At 46.4% G+C, this 25,130-nt stretch overlaps 1 protein-coding gene across 1 annotated transcript in view; it reads left to right on the top strand.

Moving 5' to 3' along the window:
• gmds (GDP-mannose 4,6-dehydratase) overlaps positions 1-25,130 on the top strand; it is a 132,589-nt gene that overhangs the window by 84,917 nt on the left and 22,542 nt on the right. Inside the window, exons 8-9 of the mRNA XM_056603522.1 lie at positions 23,182-23,300; positions 23,720-23,816. Of these exons, the coding sequence (XP_056459497.1) occupies positions 23,182-23,300; positions 23,720-23,816 (216 nt within the window). The remainder of the gene's footprint in view (positions 1-23,181; positions 23,301-23,719; positions 23,817-25,130) is intronic.

Below are 25,130 nucleotides of genomic sequence, written 5' to 3' on the forward strand. Positions count from 1 at the left end.
GGATGAAGTTTATTGTTAGCGCTCCATTGCGTATTACTCTAGCTAACGTGTTTTCTACAACAGGTAATGTGTAACCCAGCCCTTCCAGGAAAAGGCCTAGATGAGGTCCAGTGACTGTAAAAAAGAAGGAAAACAGAGCAAAAGAAAGAGAGGAAGGAATGCGAGCTGAAAGGACACAATGTGTGTGCGTGTTTGTGAATGTGTGTATGAGAGTGAGTGTGTGTGTGTGAGAGAAAGAAAGGGTGAAGGTGGAATGGTTAAACAGTCTCGCTGTGCATCTGACCCACTGTTCATTGTGGTCTCTCGTCTCTCTCATTGGCTCATCACTGCAAAGCGTGAGTAAGATAACAATCGCAAAGCCTTCCTCATGGTTTTATTGATTTGCCTTGTTTTGATTGGCTGAACAATCAAATCAGTTGCTCAGGCAAAGAGGATATCAGGAGCAACTGAGCTGAGTCACTGCCCTAGACTTCCTGTGTAGACAGGAAGTAAGGTCTTTTATGAGGGCAATGGATTGATTTCCTAGAATGGCAGGTCTAGGAAAAGAAAAAGCTACTTCCTGTTGAAAAGAATGCTTTACTGCTGTGGCGGGCGTAATGGTTTGTGTGTGTGGGTGCTTGTGTGGATCTGTGCAAAGTAAACCGAGAGACATAAAAGCTTACAAATTGTTTTATGTTGTGTTTTGTAATAATCAAGATTGGAGTAGGAGTTGTGCGACACTGATTGAGAGATGAAGAAAGAGAGGTAGCATTTCTCCCCATTAGGACGTCCTGTACTAGGACAGTTCCCCTGAGCCCCAACTGTAACTCTACCTTCCCCTCTGACACATAACACGGTCATATTTTGAACGATAAATATTCTCCTTTCAAAGGAGGGCTTTACTACTGAGACGATTGTCCCTTCGCTCTGCTGCAAACCCCCAAAAAAACCTCTCCTACCGAGATCTTCTCTCTCTCTCTCTCTCTCTCTCTCTCTCTGTCTCTCTCTCTCTTTCATTTTTTACTTCACCTATTCCTTCACATTCTCTTCACTCCTCCAAACTGTCTCTATTTGTCACACACACACACACACACACACACGCACAAACAATACACACTAAGTACACACTACTGTCCAGTGTTCCCCTCCCCTCCACCCAGGGCCCTCCCCCGCTGTCATGCCGGTGGTCCTGGGCTCTGGGTCCCGGCTGGATTGATGGTATTCCCCTCTCCTCTCCTCACATAAATGGCTGACACAATAACCTCCATCACCTTAGGGAGTTTGGGAAGGGAAGGAGGGTGCTGGGCTCTGAGTAAAGCCCCCAAAAATACATTTAAAACTCTCTCTCCCATCGTACACGTCTAAGTGTATAGGAAGTGCAGCATTTGCAAAATAAAAGCTGAGAGCCATTCCCTTGCAGGCGATTGGTTGTTTACGTTCCCCTTGTGGGTTCCCCCACCCTGCGCCCCAGGTCAGGGGTCAGTGGAGTCAAGAGGTCATGGGGAGGGGGGTTCAGGGGAGGTTTGAGCCGGGCTGGGTTGCTGCTGCTCCTCCTGGAGGAGAGGGCCCCGGCGTTGGAGGTCCGCTGGCCCATCCCCTCGTTTTAATCCTGGGAGAGGAGCCTCCTACCTCCCACACATCTGGCTGCACTCCCCCTCCCCTCCCTCCTAGCTCATTTGGAGGGACAACATGAATGTTTTCATTTCCCGAGAGAGAAGAAGAACTCTGAAGTGAAACCGCAGAGTTGAAACAAATAAGAGGCAGTCTGGGCCCTCACACAGTCTGTTGTTTCACTCACTCCTCTTGCTTTCGCTCTCTTTCTCCTTCTCTCTTGCGCTCTCTTTTTCCTCATCCTCTCTCTTGCACTCTCGCTCCCCTTCTACCTCTCTCTATCAATCTATCTCTCGATCCATAACTATCTATCTCAACAGCAGCTAAACACATATCTAGTGTTGAAGACACTTAAACCAGGCTGCTCTTTGCATCTCTTGAGGTCATCAGAAAGTCGTTCAACAGCCCATAATGCAAGACCAATTTCTTGTATTTACAAGCAGCGTGCAGCATGCCTCTCCCTGCCACAGACACACGTGCACACACACATTCATGCATACCAAACATATACCTCACCTCAACGCCACCATCATGTATTGCTTAAAGTGACACACACACACGCGTTACTAGATCACACTTGCGCACACACTCAATCACGTCCACATCCAAACACATTTGCACGTGTACACACACACACACTCTTTCACACACCCACTCTTACACAAACCCACTCATGCACGCACACACACACACACACACACACACACACACACACACACACACACACACACACACACACACACACACACACACACACGGTCTCAATCATACGAGCACACACACACACAGCTGTGCTCCATTACAGCTACGTACAGTAGCCGTCTCCCCAGCCCTCGCCTCTAGCCCTCCCCGTGACTGTTATTGGAAATGTATCGCTGCTCCAGGATCCGCATCATGGTGCAGTTATACGACACAGGTGCAGCTTGTAGAAGGGAAGGCAATCACACACACACACACACACACACACACACACACCAGCAGCACGCAGCACACGAGTAATCCAGCCCACAAAGACTGGATCTAATGTCAGCCACTTAATGTCTGCACCACTCACAAGTCACAACACTTCTATGCTAACACTCACAGAGACGCACGCACAAATGCAGACACACACGCTTTTGTATCAGAGTATCACGCCCCCCAGTTTGAACTCCATATGATTCTGCCTTCGGCTCCAAGGATTGGATATTCAATTATAGTGTGTATGTTTTTGCGTTGTCCTCTGTTCCCCCCATCGATCGGGGGGGGGGGAAAGATATATGCCTGGCATTTCCTCTATGCTCAACCCTGGCTTTCCAATAAAGCTGGACGAAGCTATGCGCTTCTCTCTCTTTCTCTGCCATTCTCTCTCTCTCTAAAAACAAAGGATATGGTTTCCTCCAGGAAGACAGTCCAACCAAGACATTCCAAAGGGGAATGGTCAGAAGGGCCTTTTTTCGAAATCCTGTCCGCACTAAATTCAGCCCCATTACCCTCTTCTACCAGTGAAGGGAACGGGAAAACAAATACTGGCCTAACTGAGCTCACCCTTTATGGTGGATATTGATTAAGAAAGCCAGTGTAGAAAAAAATAAATAGAAACAATGCTACCCTAGCCTGACAAATAAGTAAAAAAAAAATATATATATACCGGTATATACAATTACAAAGTTGTTTACAAGACTCAAATCTTGATGGTTTTTGAGAGACAGGGCGTCTCACTTTCTTTTGCTTCATATTTGTTACGACCAATCAGGTTCCTAGAGGTGTCTCTCACTTAAATACTTATTGGGCCCTATCTTGCACCCCGCGCAATTGACTTTCTACACCGGCGCATGTATCATTGATAGTTTGCACCCGGCGTAAAGCAGATTTGTCCCCGCAGCAAACTCGCGCCACTAAACTTGCGCCCTGAGAGGCGTGTCGGCGAAAAGCAAAGACGTGTTCAGACACAAATGTTGCTATCTTCCTGATCGATAAAGCAATTGCGCCACTGACCGGCGCAGACCTCGTCTAAATGCCCTAGCAGATAGCGCAGTTGGTGTTGCTATTTTGACGTGCCTAGGCAGGTCGGAACCTTAACATAAGCTTACACACACATAGGCTATGCACAGCACGAACATGCAAACAATTAGCCTAATTGAAATATTATGATGTCTAAGATTGTTCATATGTGTGAAACTGCATAGAAATAGCATGTGGTTTGTGGACTTTTTGTTTTTCATTGGGGCTGCATTAATGAACACCGTAGTAGCCAAAATAATAATAATAACAATAATTAACTTGAGCAAAGTCTATCCCAGCCTTCCAAATCAAAATCGTTTTAAGGTATATGATAACGTTGGTTAAATTATTTGGGAAAGAACAGCTGATACGGCGGTAATAAGTTGTAATTTTAAATCAATGCATCTGCAAACACCGTTTTCAAACACATATTTTTCTTGACACAGACATCGTGTACAAGCCCATAACTTTTATGGTTGATGAGTATTTGATCGTGAGGAAACATTGTTTTACCGTGAGTGGGTGTTTAAAAGAATGAATGGAGGAGGGTGTGTGCACCCATCTGTTTAAAGACACGCAAACTAAACACGTAACGCCTAATGCAGTCCATGGCAATGTATATTAACGGCGGAAACATGCATATTATGAACACAAGTCAATAACGATAAAGTATACCATAGTGGTAACAAACAATGTCTGTTAATTTCTTGCCGCTTATCATTAAATAGAGCCACAGTTGTGGCCACAAGACCACATATCATATATGTGTTAAGTTCTCTTTGCCACGACTCTGTGATTCTGAAGTTGTAGAAGAAAACGCTATTCCATTTGTGAAGTAGGCCATATTATTTGGCCATAAATTTAGCCATTTGAAGTTTGAAATTCATTTGGTCATGCATCTGTCTCATCGGAGACCGCAAACGCGCTGTCAAAATATCAACTAGGGAATGAGACATGGCACTCTCATTGGTTTATTGCATGTTACGCCCAAAAAACTACGGGTATTCATACCAACCTATTTTAGATTTGCATCGGACGCAAGAGTCATTTATCTGCCGGTATAATAGCAACAGTACCAGAGATCCGCCCACAAAGCTACTTCCGTTTCGCGCCTCTCACTTGCATTTCAGACCTTTTAAATAGGGCCCTAAATGTGAAACGCAGTCCTTCTTCCATTATCTGGAGGAAACCCTGATTCTGTGCTCGTCCCCATCGGTAAACACACAGGCCGGCATGCAGGGCGTATACAGGCTAGTGCAGTGCAGGGTGTGAATAGTATGCCTGGCTGGTTGTTGACATATGAATATCATCAGCTTGTCCAGCCTGGCGTTCATCCTGTGCTATTGAAGAGCAGAGGTGAGCAGTCGGGCCCGCTGGACACATGGGATAGATTCATCCCGTTTGTGTCCAGCAACGTCTCTAATAAACGCGCCAGTGGGAGTTTGTGTTTCTGCTGAGAGTGTGTCTGGGGAAATTTGTGAGTGTGTGTTGGTGGTGGGGAGGGGATGCTATGGAGAATCATAGGGTTCTGAGAAAATCATTTTGATCCTTCATTATTATTTTTTCGTGCCTCAAAGATCTAAAGCTGGTTAGAAGAGTGGATTTCTGGGTATTGTACTATTAGAGGAAACGCATGCTGCTGCACCTCTGACACTGACAATATGTCGTACTCGATAGAAGTCTTGCCCACTACGCCGATCTGAACAGAGTCTATTGTGCTGTGCTCTCACACCCGCCTCACATTGCTTCCTGCATTAGCAACATCAAGACTTTCCTTGTGTTTTGGCCTTTTTAATTTTTTTTAAACATTCTTTGGTTTAACGGCAGCGATGTGGGCGAGCGTCCACAAGCGTACCTCATTTATTTGTATATGTCGGCTTGTAAACGAAGACAAAAGCATCGGGATTGGGTGTCTCATCAGTCCCAGCCGTGGTGGCAATACACAGCTGTCAGTCAAGAGGGGCAGTGTCAAACGTCTTGTGTGTCAAACGTCTTGTGTGTCACACGCGACAACACGGGCATCGATACTGCAAGCGCACAGGCATAAATAAAATGTGTCCAGCATTGCTAGGAGCCAGCTTTCCATGACCACACTCTATATATAAAACATGGTCACCGGGCCAGAGAGGGAGCATTCCTGCACAAATACTTCATAGGCATGGGTACGTGCGCGCTCTGCGCATGCAGATCCATCTTGGTCCACTCCGCCCATATTTCTTGGGTCAGTTGTGAACCTGGATGTCTCACGCAGTGTGTCTTTCTGTTTTCTTTCATTAAAGACTGAATTCCCCCTCCCTTATTCCTCTGGACAATGAGGTCTCCTGACAATTGTGAGTTACTGATAAAAAGGCAGAACCACTGCTGTCAGTTGAAATGCTCTGGCACACGTGCACCGCGTACTTACCGTGTAATAACCCCTTTATTATATGGCAACAATCTTTTTACTTGTAATGGGAGATTTTCGGTTTGACCTGTTTAACTGCACCTGTGTGTGTCTTCCAAATTTGTGTTACTTGGTGCTCCCATTCACCAGGTAGGAGGCGACGGGTGAAGCGTGTGTTTGTGTGTGAGAGGAGGTTTATTGTGTGTTTGTGTGTGTGTTAGAGCAGCCCTGTGTATGTTTTAGAGCAGCCAATAAACATTAAACTCTTCACCTAATCACACCTGCATGATGTCATGAGAAAAATTTTGTGTGTGCGTGCGTGCGCGTGCGTGCGTGGTTACCGTCATGTCTTCATCACTACCATGCCTCGCTGCCCCTCAATAGTGGGCTTGGGGTTATTCCAGGGTTTTGTAACAGCAGCAGTGGTGTCCACAACTGACTTGTTCCCATGCAGTAGCATGTGTTTCTGGGTCCTGGCATCTCCAGCACCGGCTGGATTACAGGGTCCTGGGGGCAGCTGCTCTGCCTGCTTGCTACAGCAGACCACGGTCTTGGAAACCTATAGGCTGCATTTAGACTTGCCCAAGCATACACACACACACACACACACACACACACACACACACACACACACACACACACACACACACACACACACACACACACACACACACAACACACACATGCTTCTGACACAAACACGCATAAAAAAAACACACACACGCTTCACTTGATCGGCTGTGTTTGGTTGGGTGAGGATTATTATTTCACATAATTGGCTTTTAACTGGAGTATATGAGGTGACCTGGCCTGTACTTCATGCCACCCACATGGTTAACCCCACATAATTAGCCAACCACCATCACCTCTGAAGCTGACCCATCACATTACATTTTTTTCTCTCGCCCTCCGCCTCTCTTTCTATCTCTCTCTCATTCTCCCCTCACCCCCTCTTCCTCATCCCTCTTCATTCTTTGGCCATTGATTGATGGCTACATGGATTGATATGATGACGGTTAGATCTCGCCCCAGATAGGAGCATTCCTTTGCTACCTTTACATAACCCCTCAGGTATTGGAGCCCTTGTGAAATTTAACCGTGATCTCAATACAACAATGAGAAGATAGAGTATTACGATTTCCCAGTAATACTTTGCGCGGGCCGTTGGGAAAGTACATTTATTTGGCAAAGTGTCATGCCCAGGGGTAAATACAAACGTATTTGTTAATCTGTTATTGTTCTCTCACAACGGTCGCTAAGTCCCAATGAAGGGTGTGTTTCTGCTGCGCGTACTTGTCTGTGTGTTGTCTAATGCTCACCTTATTTGTGTGCGTGTGTGTGTGTGTGTGTGAGAAAGTAACAAAAAGAGAGTAAGTTCTAGGTGTGTCATTGGTTGAAGGAAAGTGACATCATGAGTGATTGGGGGGTTGCTGATGTTGTTCCGTTGATGAGATCATAGTGGACCTATTGTTCGGCAGAAGTAGGAGATAGTGTACATGAGCTGTTCCCCACCCGCCTTTGCAATGACCGGGCCAAAGCCGTTCCCCCAGGAGTGTTCTTATGTCCCTACACACCCACTATAATGGATCGTGATTGTGTTTGTTGCACACACAACTGTACTGACTTCGATGTACACTGGGTTGTGTATATATATATTTTGTGTGTGTGCATTTGGATACCCTGTATGTGTGTGTGTGTGTGTGTGTATGTGTTTGTTTGAGTATTTAGGTGAATTACTTAATGCATGATGCTCGTACTGATTAAGGGCCGGAAATGCCTACCTGATGAGTTTGCCCATCCCCAGGAACAGCCGATGAAATATAAAGCAGGTCGATCAATGAATGCAACATTATCTAGAGTTTGACTTTTGCATACTGTAAGAATAGTTGGATGTCCTGGATACAGAATCGTCATGCGTAATCTGTTTCCCTTCTTACCCCTTATCTTACCCCTTATTCAAGTAAAGTGCTCCATTTGTCACTTCCATACTTTGCCAACCGTACATTGGAGCTCCTTGCTATTGACTGGCACGGAAAATTGACTATTAAATTGCCATAGTACAACATTGTGTTATCTATTCATAATAGATAACACAATGATAATACAAAATATATTTTCTATTTTCTGTTATTCGTCAGTGCTCTAGTGTTGAACTATGCATATCTGTCTGCGCCGGCTTCAAGTGTCGCCAAATGAAAACAGACAATGGCGTTTCTGCAGCTTCAAGTATCCAGACGCTAGAAACCTTGAGCACACACACTCTCACGCACACGCACCCGCACACACACACACACCTATTTACATCTCTAACTATCTTTCGTTGGTTCGGAACTCGCTGTGCTGAAACTCCTCACAGCCGGGAGGCAAGGCATCTGCTTCCTATGTTCAACGTGTGGACACACTGTGTCCTGCGACCGCACACACTCTACCAAGGTACACATTGCCTTACACCCTAGAAAACACATATTCATATTACGGTTTCTCATCTCCACCCTGCAGGCTGGCGGAACACATAGCAAGAGCTAGTGTGAAGGGTGCTGGTTGGTTCCTGCTGTGTGTCAGGGAGGATGTGGAAGGGACGAGATAGAGAAACAGCTGTAGGGACATTGACCGTGATGTGGTTTGGTTTGTTCAGTTGTTTTACCGTCACACGTGACATTAAAAATGTCAACACAAAGAGGGACACACCAGTTTGATGGAAGATAGTCCTGCTTTTGATCGTGTGTGTGTGGGATTGTGTGTGCGAGTGACCACAAATTTGTCAAATGTATTGCCTTAATTGAGCCTGCTCCTCTCAGATACATCCCCCACGGTGGGTGTGGGCCCGGGGGTGGTTATGGGTGTGTGTGTGTGTGTGGGTGTGTGTGTGTAAACAAGGTCTAAATACAATGCACAGGGATCTGTCTCTGTGTTGTTTCTCTGTCTCTAGAATAATATTTGTGATAGTGTTGTAATAGTGTGACAGAGGATGAAGGGGACAGTAGCAGGAGAAACACTGATGGCTGATTTGAAATAAGGTCCACAGGAAATGGGGGTTGGCCTGGTATTTTTGTGTGCATGTGTGTGTAAGTGCAGTTTCAGTGTGTTTCAGGAAATGTAGTCTGAATTAGAGTGGGTCTGTGACTGCTGTGGTTGTGAGATAACAGTAATTGACCAACAATCATTGAGGGAGGTGTCACTATTGTTTTCAAAATCAGTTTTTATGTGTGTAATGTTTTTGGTGGAAACGACGAGTTTGCGGTTTCCTGGCCACTGCTGTTGTTGATTGATTGATGTCCCCCGCTAACCTTTCAGTTTTCATTGAACATCTCCCCTATATTCTGTCTGTCTATCCGTCCGTCTCTCTCTCTGGCTCCTCTGCTCTGTCTCGGATGCCAGTATCCTCTCTATTTAATGTATTTTAAATGGTTCACATATGTCTCATCGCTGTCTACCTTACGCACGCCAAGGTTACATCGTAGTCTTATATTTCCGCTGCTTTTCCCATTCTGTGTCACCGCATTTAGTGTCAGCTGATGGGGGGGGCCCTGTGTAGCCCCTCTCAGGCCTGACTAATCAATCCAAGATGTTTCCAGCTTACGCAGGAGCTTCGACAGGGCGCGAGAGAGAGAGTGAGAGAGGTGAGGGGTCTTCGCCATCTCCATAAATACACTAACAGCTTTCTTAAATATGTGACAAAATACCGTTTAAGCTTTACTGGCTGGGGGCCTCTGTCCGCACCGATCCCTGACCATTTTATGGGAATGGGATCCAGGGGTGGGGGAGTGTATGTGCGTGAGTGGGGAAGAGGAGGTCGGGGGGTGGGGGGGGGTTCTCCACCTGCAATGGAGAAGCGGCTCAGGGAAGACCAGAAGGAATAAGAAGAGCACGTCATTCAGGTTCGCCACCCGCTCTGCTCTGCTTAGTTGTACCTCCCGCACATGCACATGCACACACACACATGGACACGCGCATGCACACGCACACGCATGCACACACACACACACACACACACACGGATACACACACACATGACACCAACGTCCTCCAGACACACCTGCACTGGATTGTCCAATTTGTCCACACTGCAGTGGCCCCCAGGGACCACCATGCCATAAACACACCGATCGCATCTCACATGATGTCACTGTGACTGTAATAAGACCCTCCGCCCTGCCGCTGCCATCTAACACACACACACACACACACACACACACACACACACACACACACACACACACACACACACACACACACACACACACACACACAGCTGTGAGGAGGAAAAGCACGTCTCATGTGGTGAGGGACAGCCGGAGTGCGGTGTGTTGTTTATGAGTTGTGTGTGTGTTTGTGTGTGTGTGTGTTTGGCTGAGCGACATGCAGTGTAAACATAGTCGGGATCTAGCAGAGCTGCCCTGGGTATCAGCCAGGTGGGAGTTGGGGTCAGGAGGTTGCTAGTCCCCGGGGTCAAAGTTCAACCTCAGGCCATTAAGGAAATCTGGAAATGTAGTTTAGACAGCAATCACTTTGATTGACAAACGTGTTTGCACGACTCCGCCCCCATCCTACCCCCTTTTCCATTGACGCTTTTCCTCCTCGATGGTGGTTTCCCACTTATGCCTTTTAAGGAGTAACACATACACCATACTCTTCTTCGGTCCTTCCTCCTCATTTCTCCCCACCAACCTTATCTCTCCCCTGGCTCACCTTCCCCCACCCTGGCCAGCTTTCGAGCTCTCCTCTTTCCTTCTCCAAACAAACATGCTTCATCTGATCAAGACATAATTTGTTTTGATTCCCCTTTCCCATGGTGTTACCTGTCCTCTTTCCTGGAATAAATGGAACTACAGCTCCCATGCTTCAATGTTTCCTAGACGCCCCCCCAGCGCTCAGCCGCCTGGAGACAAAATGTTCACACGTCCAGCAGCCAATCATGACTGTGGATCATGACTCCCCCCGAAGGTGGATCATGCAACGACGGATGTTCACATTCTCTCACCACACAAACGTACACATTTCCTCACTTTTCCATCTCCAACAATTTCCCATGGATGAGATGTTAAGGAGAATATGAGAAAAGTTTCAACGTGACTTTAATAAGTGTAAAAGCACACACAGACAGAACACACACACACACTGGGATGGATAGAGTTGAGTTAGTGTACATCTCTTATCAAAAATGGATTTTAAATGATATATAGGCGGATGGATATGAATCTATAAATATACGTTTTGCAGTTCATCTTCCCTCACTCCTCTGACTAGCACCCTTTGTGTGTGCGGATGTGTGTGTATGTGTTTTTGGGGTAAGAAATGGAACAGGGGTTTCAAGTGAATGTTGTGTGGAAAATAAGGCTTAGAATATCGAAGGCGCTTATTTAAACAGCCTTCACATCCTCTTTAGCCTCCTGTTCCTGTCTATTCATATCTCACAGTTGACATATTGGCATATTCTTACTATATCAGACATTCATAGTGCGGGTATGTAACCGGGAGTGTGGGGGAGCGTTTCTGTTTTCGTCCCCCCAAAAATGGCTCCACACCCACAGCGAATGAGAGGACTCCTTTGAGAAATGTGTTTCTCATGTTCTCACGGTGTAAAAATGAAGCTATCACAAGAGTCTAAAACAGTAACCCTGTCCACATTACATGGGGCTAATACCATGCTGTGTTTGTGCACTTTTGTGTGTGTGTGTGTGTGTGTGTGTGTGTGTGTGTGTGTGTGTGTGTGTGTGAGAGAGAGTGTGTGACTGCGTGCGTGTGACTGCGTGCGTGTGAATGGAATGTATCGTTTAGTCTTAAATGGTGAATGACTCTTTATGGGTTCCCTTCCCCTCTCTCTGATGAATACATTGGTTTACTGAAAACCAACCGTTCATACAGCAAGAGGTCGCCATCAAGTTCAAGCGTGTGCGTGTGCGCGCGCGCGTGTGTGTGTGTGTGTTTTTCCGTGCACGAGGTTTGTGGCGATATCAATACCTTGAGGATAAGGGTAGTCGGCGTTAATGCAATGAGCATATTTTGTTACCCATCGGGAAAAATGTGGTCCCTCCGTCATGCCCCGTTCTCCATAAATACCCACTAACGGGTGTACATTTGTGCCTAACATAAAAACCTCATGGGCTCATGTTTATAGCTCGGGGATCTTGAGCCTTTTGAATCCCGTTGCAATAAATTAGGATCTTATTTTTTATTTAATTTTTTTCTCTTTTGGAAAGGTACTTTTAGTGGGTGTTTCATTTGGGCCTACCCAGAAACAGAATGGTACCGTGGCAATATATAAACTGGCTGGATGTAGACATGGTGAACAGAACGGGCAATTTACGCTGGACGCATTCGAGTTGACATCACCTGGAAAGACACGTCCCGCAGCAAGTTCTCCTTTCGTCAGAGGTGTCAAAAGTATTCACATTCGTTACTTAAGTAGAAGTATAGATACTAGGGTATAAAAAGACTTCTGTAGAAGTTGAAGTATCAACTCAAGCTTTTTACTTAAGTAAAAGTATAAAAGTACTGGTTTCAAAACTACTTAAAGTATTAAAGTAAAAGTAATGTAAGGGGGAAAAAAATGCCATTGAGTACAAAAACTTAGGGCGCGCCACAGGGGCCTATAGAATTAGAATTAGAATCAGCTTTTTGGCCAAGTATGCTCACACATACAAGGAATTCGGTCTCTGCATTTATCCCATCCGTGAATTTGTGACACACACACAGCACACTGCTATAGCACACTGCCCCACTTCCTCCCAATTTTTTTTTCTAAAGGCCATTTAATGACTATAATGTTGATGTAGAAGAAATTGTGATGCACCTGTTTCAGACACATTTATGCCCATTGAAAATGAACGCATATCAGTACAATGCAAAAACATTAAAGAACCATATATGTGTACTACGGAGCATTAACATGTGTTTCATGGAGTGGAAGATATGTTGAAAGGTTCCCAGTAAGTATTGTAATGGTGCAAAAAGTCATACATACGTCTGCTATTTCCTAGCTGGAATGTGGCGCGATTTGTGTCATGTCAGAGAATGTAGACTGGCCCTGGTCATGTGCAGGTGCGATGGATCGCTTATAAACCAATAGGGTGTCAGAATGGTATATATGTTTCTTTTCTCATCCAACCACAATCAAATTCACTCTATCCGATGGCGCAAGCCGAAATTAAATAGGAGTAACAAGGTCATTTTTAAATAGTAAGGAGTAGAAAGTACAGATAAGTGTGTGAAAATGTAAGGAGTAGAAGTAAAAGTAGGCTGAAAAATATTTACTCTAGTAAAGTATAGATACCCAAAATTTCTACTTAAGTAAGGTAGTAACAAAGTATTTGTACTTCGTTACTTGACACCTCTGCCTCTCGTCTGTCTGTCTGTCTGTCTGTCTGTCTGTCTGTCTGTCTGTCTGTCTGTCTGTCTGTCTGTCTGTCTGTCTGTCTGTCTGTCTGTCTGTCTGTCTGTCTGTCTGTCTGTCTGTCTGTCTGTCTGTCTGTCTGTCTGTCTGTCTGTCTGTCTGTCTGTCTGTCTGTCTGTCTGTCTGTCTGTCTGTCTGTCTGTCTGTCTGTCTGTCTGTCTGTCTGTCTGTCTGTCTGTCTCTCTCTCTCTCTCTCTCTGTCGGTCTGAATTCCATCAGCCTAGCTGTGTGGCAATACAACATACATCCAAAGTGTTGTAACTAGGGCTGGGTAAAAAAATCGATTTAATCGATTTTGGATCGATTTCATTTAAATTTTGCAATATCGATGGCATGAGATCGTACTTTTTTTTTTTTTTTTGTTACAATTATATTTTTTTTTTCACTTTAATAAACAATGCCTTAATGCAATTTGCAGTGATGGAATGTTGCAGTAAACTTTCACTTGCAATTCCTTTCTAATTTCAAGAGTGCACTTTTGAGACTTGAGGCAGTTTTGTTTACAGCTCAAGTTTAAACTGTCCAATTTACAAGTTTGCACTTAAAACCTGTTTGTAACACAGTTGAGCCATTTTCATTCATTAAGAGCAGATTGAATCGAATCGTGATTAATCGATTCAGAGCCTTATGAATCGAAATCGAATCGATTTAGAAAATTGGCCACGATACCCAGCGCTAGTTGTAACTACAAGGACGCGGCAGTGTAGTCAGGGAGAGCTGTGAGGCGCTGCTGCTCGGTCCATCTCACAACTGTCATCCCCCCTTGTCGTGACTCCCCCTAGTCTCCATTCCCCCTAGTCTCGACTCCCCCTAGTCTCAACTCCTCCTTGACTCCCCTTGTCTATTAAGTGGCCGTACGGGCCAGCTACTCTTTGTTTGATATGTCATCAGGATCATACGTGGTAATTTTTAACTCTTTAATAATAATAATAATAATAATACATTTAATTTAGAGGCGCCTTTAATAGCCCCTCATGGGAAACATAAAGTACTTTTTGATTCTTAAACATAACAGCTCTTCTCAATAGAGGAGAGCCGTTTGTAAACAATTTAATAATTTGGTGAAACCATGTGTGAGGGACCCATTGCTGGGAGGAGTCAAAGCTCCAGACGCTAGCTAGTCACGTCTCCGCGTCAAGCACTGATCCCGACCCGTTGAACTCTTCATTCTCCTCCTCTTTCTTGTCCTCCTCCTCATTCCCCTCCTCTTCCTTCTCCTTATCAGCCTCATCCTTCTCCTCGTCCTTCTCCTTATCATCCTCCTCCTCCTCCTCTTCATCCTCCTCCTCCTCCTTCTCCCGGGGGAGGAGCAGAGATGGTGTGCTGGGTCAGAATGAAAGGATGTGATGCGAGGCTCGCCGACGGTCGGTGGTCGCGGGCCAACGCAAAATGGGTCACACTGCCCGGAAGATGGACAGCCGGCGCGATGCGTCATCCCAGCGTCACTTTCCACCCACCCTCCCCCCAAGGCCCAACCTCACCACACAACCTGCTTGTCTAAGCACGTGCATGTCTGTCTTTCTGTGTGTGTGTGTGTGTGTGTGTGTGTGTGTGTGTGTGTGTGTGTGTGTGTGTGTGTGTGTGTGTGTGTGTGTGTGTGTGTGTGTGTGTGTGTGTGTGTGTGTGTTTTAGAGTGTGTCCTAGGGTGAGGTCAATGCTTATTTATAGCCTCGTCTGTCGTCGAATGACGTCCAGACAGTCTGCGTCCGACAAGGAAAAATGCATCAGTCTCTTTTTTGGGTAAAAAAACACAGCTAGAGAGAGAGAGAGAACGAAAGGAGGGGCTCACAAAGGAGAGTCAGAGCTGCAGTTGTCTCTAAAAATAGAGGTTCTCTGTGCTGGAGAAAAAAATATAAATTGTCCTGCTAAAAATCACAGCTCCGTAGCAGCCGCTTGGACGTCGGTGTTCCCTGAGGTGGAGCCTGGGAAAGTTAACTGTGCATACTTGCGCGTGTGTGTGTGTGTGTGTGTGTGTGTGTGTGTGTGTGTGTGTGTGTGTGTGTGTGTGTGTGTGTGTGTGTGTGTGTGTGTGTGTGTGTGTGTGTGTGTGTGTGTGTGTGTGTGTGTGTGTCTAGGGCCATATCACTGTATGACGTGCGCAAATGAAGGACCGAAAAAGTGTCTGTGTGTGTGTTCACGGGTGTCTGCGCCGATGTGTGACTGCGCGCACATGTGTGTGTGTGTGTGTGTGTGTGTGTGTTGAGGGCCAGTAGTACGGATAAGTACTTATGAGGCCTTTTAATGGAGTAACCAAAGTACAGAACGGAGTTATTTGTTTTCATAAAAATAGTGAGGCAACACCCAAGTGGCTTCATCTCGTTTGGCCTTAACGTGTAAGTGGATCAGCTCGGGTTTGAATGCTAGGAGAATTACAGAAATGTGTTTTGTGCTGATTGCTCTAGGAAGGTTATAGTAAGTCTAGTTATTCCCATCATGACGGCATACGCCAGTACAGGTCGTTGAGTTACGATGATCAACGCTGCATATGAAATACGACCACACACCGCGTCATCATACTACGGTTTCCGAGAAGCTTAACCCTCTCTCGGACACCGCCATCGTCATCATTAACCGCTGCCCAGAAGCAGCTCCGCACATCCACACACACTGTGGCGTTGGCGTAACCTCTTGTTGGCGCTGTCCCTTTTTCCGGATGGATAATCGTCCAGGGCACCTGAGTATAACACAGACTACAGCGTTCAGCAGCTGGTCAAAAACCTATGATTGTAACCGTTTTTTTCTTAAGAACGGTATTTTATTAACTGACAAAATGGCACCGATTACTATATTCAACATCACGGAATACAAACTAGGGTATTTCAAGAAGGTGATTCTGGCTCCACTGGCACTTTAATCTACAGTTGGGTCCCCTCCGAACCGCTCTGCTCTTGTCTGTTTGAGTTCACTTTCAAAAACCAAACTCATCCCAAAGCCTCAAAGAGCCATGGTAATTGCGGGTTTGAATGAACCGAGCTAGACGGAGACACCAGACACGCTCCGCTGTAGGTAAGGGCCCAGAGGCGGTCGACCGGAGCGCTGTGAATACACTCATACGATCACATGATCCCAATTGAAATCTCATTGGAAAAAAGAACGGGATCCAGGAGAATGGAGCCCTCGACCAGTCCCGAACTCTCAAAACGGCGGCGATCCGGGTATAGACGACGTAACGCAGTACTCACCCCCCCTCCCACCCACCCCTCCCCGACAGCTGACCGCTGCTTTTTATTGGGTTTTAAATCGGGAATATAGTCAATAGTCTGTGTTGTTTTTGGGCTGGGGCTCATCGACAGCGTGGTTATATTGGGTGAAGGTTATGACTTAATACCCCGGGTTGACTTATTAGGTGTGGAAATGACAAGCGAGGAGGATACATGGTGTAATGTTGCTGCGTTTTGTTGTTGTAGGCCCGTTACAGTGACGAGGTTAAGCCCTGTGCAAACACGGCTGTATCTGAGCAAACTATTCACTCAGAGATAGGCCGAACGCGCACGTCATACACACGTTATCGGTAGGCTTTTTTGAGTATATAAACATTTTGGAAGAGGAATGATTTGATTGATACATTTGGAATTCATCTTATTTTAGGTTACCTTTGATGTGTTTGAGAGTCTTTCAGAAGTAAACAAGCAAAGCGATAAGGGAGGTATTTCTGTCTCTCTTCCTCAATCACTCTGGCTGTCTCTCTCTCGCCTGCTTGTCTGTCTATTTGTAGTGAAACATGTTGAATACGAGCAGCCCTGTATTGGCGTGAGCATTGGCATTAGATGTGTTATTTGGCTGTTTAGAGAAGCAGAGTTGACCTCCACTGATCCCATCAAGACAGAAACCTTAACACGCTCCGATGGTGGGTGGGTGTGAGTGTGTGAGTGTGAGTGTGTGTGTGTGTGTGTGTGTGTGTGTGTGTGTGTGTGTGTGTGTGTGTGTGTGTGTGTGTGTGTGTGTGTGTGTGTGTGTGTGTGTGTGTGTGTGTGTGTGTGTGGGGGTGTGTGTGTGTGTGAGAACCCCTTAACAAAGCGACATGTGCACATGTCCGAGTCTCTGCGTAAGAATGCTGTGTGCAGTGTGTTTCATGCGCACCGTCTTCACACAAAGAACAAAAGGCCCTTTTGAGGGACCTGTCAGACACGTCCGGTCCTCACAATCCTGTGTTACTGTTTTGGAATGTCAAAACACACACACACACACACACACACACACACACACACACACACACACACACACACACACACACACACACACACACACACACACACACACACACACCACACACAGTCCACAGTCCACACACACACACACACACACACACACAGTCCACACACACACACAGTCCACACACAAACACCAACAAACACAGTCCACACACAAACACCAACAAACACAAATATACACACACACACACACGCCCACCTGTCAAATGATGGCTGTTAATTTCACTTCGGTGTGGTCGGAAATGTCCCTTTCCTTACACAATAATTATATATGACGTATATATTCAAAGTTCAAAGTTGTGTTTGATGTTTCGCAAAACTGTCAATCAACAAAAAAAGTGACAGAAACTTGCATTTACAGGCACGTGCTCAGCTACACATACACCAGACAAACACGTATAACATATCTCTAATGTTTGAGCAGTAGTCTCTCCCAGTGGTTGATATCAGTGTGGAGGCCTGGGTCATTTTAAAGCTGTAATTTCAATACTATTTGGCTAATCTCAGAGTGAGATGGCTGCACATGATTGCGTCTGTATCCAGGAAGTGGCAGAGTTTTTGATGGATGTGGGGCCGTAACGCTCGACTGATAAACACTCTGTGACGTACATGATCTTAAACATGCCACCCGTCCCATTGTGACGTCGCTCAATGTTGTGTGTCTGGGTTGGTGTCCTCATGTGTGTGCCTGCGCTCATGCGTACGTGTGTGTGTGTGCGCGTGCACTTATGACATCATGACTGCAACTGTGATTCATTTATCTCATTATCAACGCTGTGTGTCAGGGCTGCATGGCCAGAAGGCCATACTCCACCACAGACCATAGCAGAAACACTTCCTTTCTCATCTTGTCAGGCTCTCCTCACTGGTACTTATCTCACAGCTGGCTGACAGGTTGTGAAAGCAGCGGCAGGAGAGCCTCCTCAGCTACAAATGGTCTGTAGAAAGAAGTCTCAAAGCAATAAACTACCCCCATTTCTGCTAATGGAGGTTAGTAGAGGTTGGCCATCACTTAGTTTCTGTTCCACTATATACATCAAGGCGTAAAGTTGTTTTGTTATTTTACAACTATCTATTTTGATAAAAGGGCATTTGTTTTCCACTGAAGCAGTTGCCTGATATAGTGATTCTTATTATGTGTGTGGGTCTGTGTGCGTGACCTTGTGTGTGTGTGTGCTCACATGTGTGTGTGTGTGCCCACATGTGTGTGTGTGTGCCCACATGTGTGTGTGCCCACATGTGTGTGTGCCCACATGTGTGTGTGTGCGTGTGTTAGGTTGTTTGCAGGAACATATACGTGTGTGTATAAATCATGAGGTTTGCCGTGTTAGCAGCCTGTGATTGGGGCCGATGGCTTTCTACTGCTGTAATGGTCGCTCTATTAAGTGTTTACTGTGAGCCCTTGCACATGTCGGAGCTGGAGACAGGCAGCCATGGACACTGGAGAGTGAGAAGGAGCGGGCCCCTCACCATGCTGGAGACTGTACCAGGGGTCGGGGGTTGGATTGGGTACAGCCATAGCTGGTCATGGACAAAAAGTACAAAAAATAAAGCAATGAGGTAGAAAATGTATGAATGTGCCGATGGAATCCTAAAGCGTGACCTAATACAAGTTTCACTGTTTCAGACAGGAAGTTCTCTCTCTCTCTCTCTCTCTCTCTCTCTCTCTCTCTCTCTCTCTCTCTCTCTCTCTCTCTCTCTCTCTCTCTCTCTCTCTCTCTCTCTCTCTCTCTCTCTCTCTCTCTCTCTCTCTCTCTCTCTCTCTCTCTCTCTCTCTCTCTCTCTCTCCTTTCTTTTTCGTTCTCTTCGGGTCCTTCCTCCCTCTCCATCTCTCTGCTGAATCCATTGACTTATGCAGGTTTCCAGATTTGGCAGGTACAAATTCTATGCCTGCCACAGGGGGCTTGTTGAGAACTAGGTCGGACCCTGCTGGCAGATGTCATGGGGAGGGATGAGTGCACAGTACATACTGAGGATGTGCGTTGGATTTTCAGCTGTCAACAGTGAGAATCAGGAGGTCTGGTTCTCTGCCATTTTACCTGTAGTTTTGTTCTTAGCATTCCAGCGTTAGTCGTGATAAGAGACACAGAGCAGAAAGATATGTTGTCTCAGGAACAACAAATTACTTTTGCATTCAGTTTGTGATTGCGGTTACTTTGGTTGAACTTAGCATAAGGGTTTCTGTGTTGAGGTCAGAGGTGGGAGGGGAGCAGTGGTGGGGACTACAGTCAGTCTGGGAGGACCATGTGACCAGAAGGATGGAGGATGTGTGTGCAGGACAAAACCTCGGAGCTGTTTATCTCACAGCTAATGAAGCAGAGCACCCCAGAGACATGGGGATGGGGTTGGGGTTAAGGGGGGAACTCTTGGCAGGAGTGCTGGAGGAGAGGAATGTGGGTGGTGATGTGAGAGAGGGGGGGGGGGGGGATTCGAATAAAGTGAGTTTGGCATGTGGAGATGAAGGGGGAAATTAAGAGAAAGACTTAAATAATGGACCATCCCGATAAATACCTGGCAATTACGCTGCAGACCAGTGGCATTCTAACGATACCTCATTATTTCTGCAAAAAAAATGACACACGCACACAAAAGCAGCCCACAACGGACAGCAGCAGGAATACACATGCTATTTATTACATTTCTCGGGGAGAAATTAGCCCCAGCCATATCACTCGTCCCTCGTCCTAAACATTTTCTCTCGCTCCGAGACAGCCTCCTGGCCGTCCCGTCATCGCCGCGCGTCCACTCCATCTAGCTCGCCACATTCATCAGCAAGGAGCACGATGGCGGTGGGGCCGGAGGGGAGATGGGGGAGGTGTGGGCGGGGGGGTCGGTGTGGTGGGAACGCCATCCAGCAGTCAGCTCCATTACATGTTCAAATAATCAGCAAGTCACACGGTCAAAATAAGTTGTATAAACGAAGACGTGGCAGTGTTTGAGATCTCACTCCGTTGGGTAGTGATCATTAAGTTGATGTGCGGAGGAAGTGAGGGGGAGAACCGTTGACTCGGACCAGTGTGGAGGGATGATTTATGCCGGCTTAATTTTGAGCCTAAACCACAATATGCGACGAAACCCATTTTTGTTGAAGTAGTAATTGGTCAACGAAATATATCTTGCATTTTATACAACGATTGTTGTAGTTTTTTTTTCTCCAATGCTGACGGACCGTATACACTCGGTGGCATAACGTTTGCAAACGGCATGCTAACACTGAGAGAGATGTTTTTACATCAGCAATTACCTTTGACTGTGATCCATTTTGACTTATGTTCGAAACGAAGTGGTGCCTGTATGTCTCCATCAATGAAGATGTTTAAAGTTCAATATGTGTGACCTTTACAATATGCAACCTTTTTAATACAACCAGGTTAAAGCACTAAAGTAAGGCTTTGGGCATTTTTCACTGCCAAGCCGGTACGGTCGCTGCATGGCAGAGGTTCCAATTACACTGTCTTGCCTGTGTAAAACCGGGAACATATATTCCCCCTACGTCAAGGAGCCGGCTTTCTTGGTTCACTGGAGCAGGCGGGACAATGCACGGAGACCTCTTTAGAAGAAGCATTGTCTACTTCCTCGTAGATTGTACCATCTTCGTTAAATGCGACTGCATCACCTTCTCTTCCATGATGGTCAGCAGCCCGCAGCTTTCACCATCTCTCCAGTAAGAACTACTCATGTTGCTACGTCATCAACACTTCTACCCAAGTCCTGCCCCTGGTATGCTGGATGCTATCTCATCGCATTTACATGAAAATGAAACCGCCATTAGAGTGGGTGTGGAGGGTTCAAGAAGGGAAATTGGGGTGCAAAATCAAGCCTGTATATTATCTCAGTCAGTGTAAACGTGCGGACCATGCCGGGAAAAAGGCGGGCATAAGACGGGCATATTTGGCAGTGTGAAACAACTTTTATTAGGTTATTGGAGAATAGTGATTGACTGTATTCTTATCAGAAGGTTTAAGCTGTACTATTCGTCACCCTCGGATTGTGACAGAGTGTGAGAATCTGGTTTGTCCATCAGGGGTCAAAGTTCAAGAGGTCAAAGGGCCGTCTCTGGGGAACCATCCAAGCAGAGCCGTCAGGTGACCCTGAACCCTCCCCAGGCAGCCCTCACTCCATCCTCCCAGAATTCCATCACTACGGCTGTGTGTGTGTGTGTGTGTGTGTGTGTGTGTGTGTGTGTGTGTGTGTGTGTGTATGTGTTTGTGTATGCGTGTGTGTGTATGTGTTTGTGTATGCGTGTGTGTGTGTGTGTGTGTGTGTGTGTCACCGTGTCTCTGTGTGTTTATGTTTGTGTGTGTGTGTTGATAAATTATGATGAATATGTATACCTGAGTGTGTATGTTTCCTTCTTGTGTGTGTATGTCCATGATTGTGCGCTTAGCCTATGTGTGTGCGGGTGCACGCATGCCTGTATGTGTGTGCATGCCTTTCTGCGAGTGTCGGTGTGCCTGTGTGTGTGAGACACAATCTGGGAGTCCTACAGTAGAAATCCTGCAGATAAAATGTTGGTCAGTCTGCCAACCTCTGCTCTGTCCAACTGTTTCACATAAAACCAGTGGATGTGACTGAATAGACATAAACACATACGCGCACATACACACGCACACCGAATCTGTCTGCCGCAAATTCAAGAATAGCACATAAAAACGTGCTGATGTGTTCTTGGGAGAATTGTGAAGTATTTAGGAGGATTTTATTCTCCCTCTCTCTCTCTGACCATGCCCTGCCTGAACTCTAGTCTGTGTGTGTGTGTGTGTGTGTGTGTGTGTGTGTGTGTGTGTGTGTGTGTGTGTGTGTGTGTGTGTGTGTGTGTGTGTGTGTGTGTGTGTGTGTGTGTGTGTGTGTGTGTGTCCATCCATATGTCTGGCAGGCTGTCTGCTCCCCTCTGCCTTCGCACAGAGGCCTCTTTAATCCCGCCTCTGGTCACACCGGGAATCCGTCTCAGCCCTAACCTTCCCTTTGCTCCTGGTCCCAATAAATATCCCCGCGCTGAAGCCCTGTTCGATTGCTCCTCCCTGGCTTCTTTTTTAATATATTCCTCCTCGGTCCGGGAGCCCTGGTCTATCAGCTTTCATTGGTTCTACAGGCTAAGAATAAATAATAACGGGCCTTTTTGGATAGGCATTAGGCAGTGACAGCTACATGTTGGAACTCACTCACTGATGATGAATCATACCCGAAGCTGCTAACTTAACTTGCTGGCTGATTCTTTAATGGTATAGCAGTGTGTCCTTTTTTGCACACTTGACTTTGTGTGTGTGCGTGTGTGTGTGTGTATGTATGTGTGCATGTGACTGTTGCTGTGTGTGCATTTGCATGTGTTTTGGTATTTCTGGGTTTGTGTGCGTGTGCCAACGGTGCAACAGCGGGCCTGTGGGAGGGCCATCATCCCGTTCCCACGACATAAGTCCCATGAGCCCCTCCTCGTGACGTCAGTGCAGAGGTACGGACGGACAGCCCTCTCCGGGGTCGGAGGTTCACTTCCTGTCTGTCAGGAGTTGGGAGTCAGGCCCCCGTCCAGAGTGGAGCTTGTCTCACATCTGACTCTCTCTCTCTCTCTCTCTCTGTTTTGTTCCCTCACTCGCTCTCTGTCCCTCCATCTCTCTCGCCTGCAGGCTATGTGGATGATGCTGCAGCACAAAGTACCGGAGGACTTTGTCATCGCCACGGGGAAGGTGCACAGCGTGAGGGATTTTGTGGAGAAGGCCTTCCAGCACGTGGGCACGACAATTGTGTAAGTGCATGCGCACACACATACACACACAGACAGTGCTTTTCCCCCCGCCCAGCTACTTGACCTTTGACTCTCCCACCTTTCCTCTTCTGTCGCTCTATTCAGGAAGCGCTCCGTCATGTTGACATAAGCTACTATCTTTGCTCCTCACATTAACCTGTGTGTGTGTGTGTGTGTGTGTGTGTGTGTGTGTGTGTGTGTGTGTGTGTGTGTGTGTGTGTGTGTGTGTGTGTGTGTGTGTGTGTGTGTGTGTGTGTGTGTGTGTGTGCAAGCTCACATTCTGAAATACAGTATGTTTTGTCTTTTGGAAAACCTTAAAATAATAAACTAAATGTCAGCAATAGGAAAAACTCATTCTCTCCTCCCCCCTCTTTTTCTCTCTCTTTCTCGCTCTTTTTCTCGCTCTCTCGCTCCCTCAGGTGGGAGGGTGAAAATGAGCAGGAGGTTGGCCGTAACAAGGAGACAGGAGCCATTCTTGTGAGAGTCGACCCCAAATTCTTCCGCCCCACTGAAGTGGTGAGTCTCCCATGCTGCACCAATGTGGACTCGTCTGTGTACTCAGATCACTTTGTTTCTGTGGCTTTCGCAGCCCATGTGAATGGCGTGCTTATGGTCTGTGAGACGCCATGGGTAAAATAATCGTCAAAATCGTCTAAAATACTCTTGGTTCTTCTTGAACTATAACAGCTATGGTGATCGACTGAAATTGCCGGGTTTCTCACAATCTCCGCCGTTGGCTACAGCTGGTGCTGTGCACCTTTGTGTTTGGGAGTCACAGACCTGCAGAACAATAGGCCTTCCATAACCCAGGAGCCAGAAGGAGGTCAACTGGAGCCAGGGCAGATATCTAATGTTAAGGCATTCATGTGTCATAAGTGATTAGTGAAGTATGTTGTTTAACATCTGTTTCACTTGGACACTTGACTTTATGTAATCTTTTCAATCTTTTGCTTAGTTTTCATAACCATAGATCACTGAGACTAAAATAGCAGACAGTGAACTAATGAATGAATGAATTAATTAATTAATGATACATATTGGGAGGAGAGAATTTAGCATCTGAGCCTTTTCTGGAGAACATGCTGGGATATTGATCAATGCATTGGACTACTACTGGTACATTTGTACATGTGTAATTACTAATTACCATCCTGGGCCAGACCCTCATGGCATGGAGCCCCGCTGTGAAATGATAGGTGCTGTGTGAGCAGAGTCACGCCGATGCCCTCCCTGCAATCACCGTCCCTCGTATAGACTTTTAATGACAAAACATCCATTCAACCTGCCGCCATATTCCATGTTCTCCCAGGGTGCATGTATTTTTGGCTGTATCTCCCTGGTCATCTTATTTCCGCTCATTATGGTCTGGGCCCATGACGCTCTATCTATCATTCATAGCGGCTCCAGGCGGCCAGCCACCTCTATTATGTGGCTTCAGACCGGCCGAGACTAGCCTGGCAGCAGAATAATACACGCCACATCCTGCCAGCCCGGCACCCAGCGAGGGGGATTTATTGATACTTTTATTTAGCTTCAGTGCACAACATGTAGCGCGTGTCTGTGTACTGGCTGGCAAAGGGCCTGTGCGGGCGTTCAGGCTAGGGTTGTTCCGTGGGCTCTGACATCAGTATGAAGCAGACGATGCAGCCCCTCTGTCTGGCTCATTAGCACGACGGGCGACCATGTACCAAATATTTCTGTTCTTGTCTTGTGTGCTTCCTAATGGTCCCTCGAGACCGTTGCGTCGCCCCTCTTCTCTGACCTCTGTGCATGGTTTAGGATCCTCAGACATTAAGCATGGGTGTCTGTCATCACCCTGGACATATGTGT

This window comes from Gadus chalcogrammus, chromosome 12 (genome assembly GCF_026213295.1).
Source record: "Gadus chalcogrammus isolate NIFS_2021 chromosome 12, NIFS_Gcha_1.0, whole genome shotgun sequence".
NCBI classification, from domain to species: Eukaryota; Metazoa; Chordata; class Actinopteri; order Gadiformes; family Gadidae; genus Gadus; species Gadus chalcogrammus.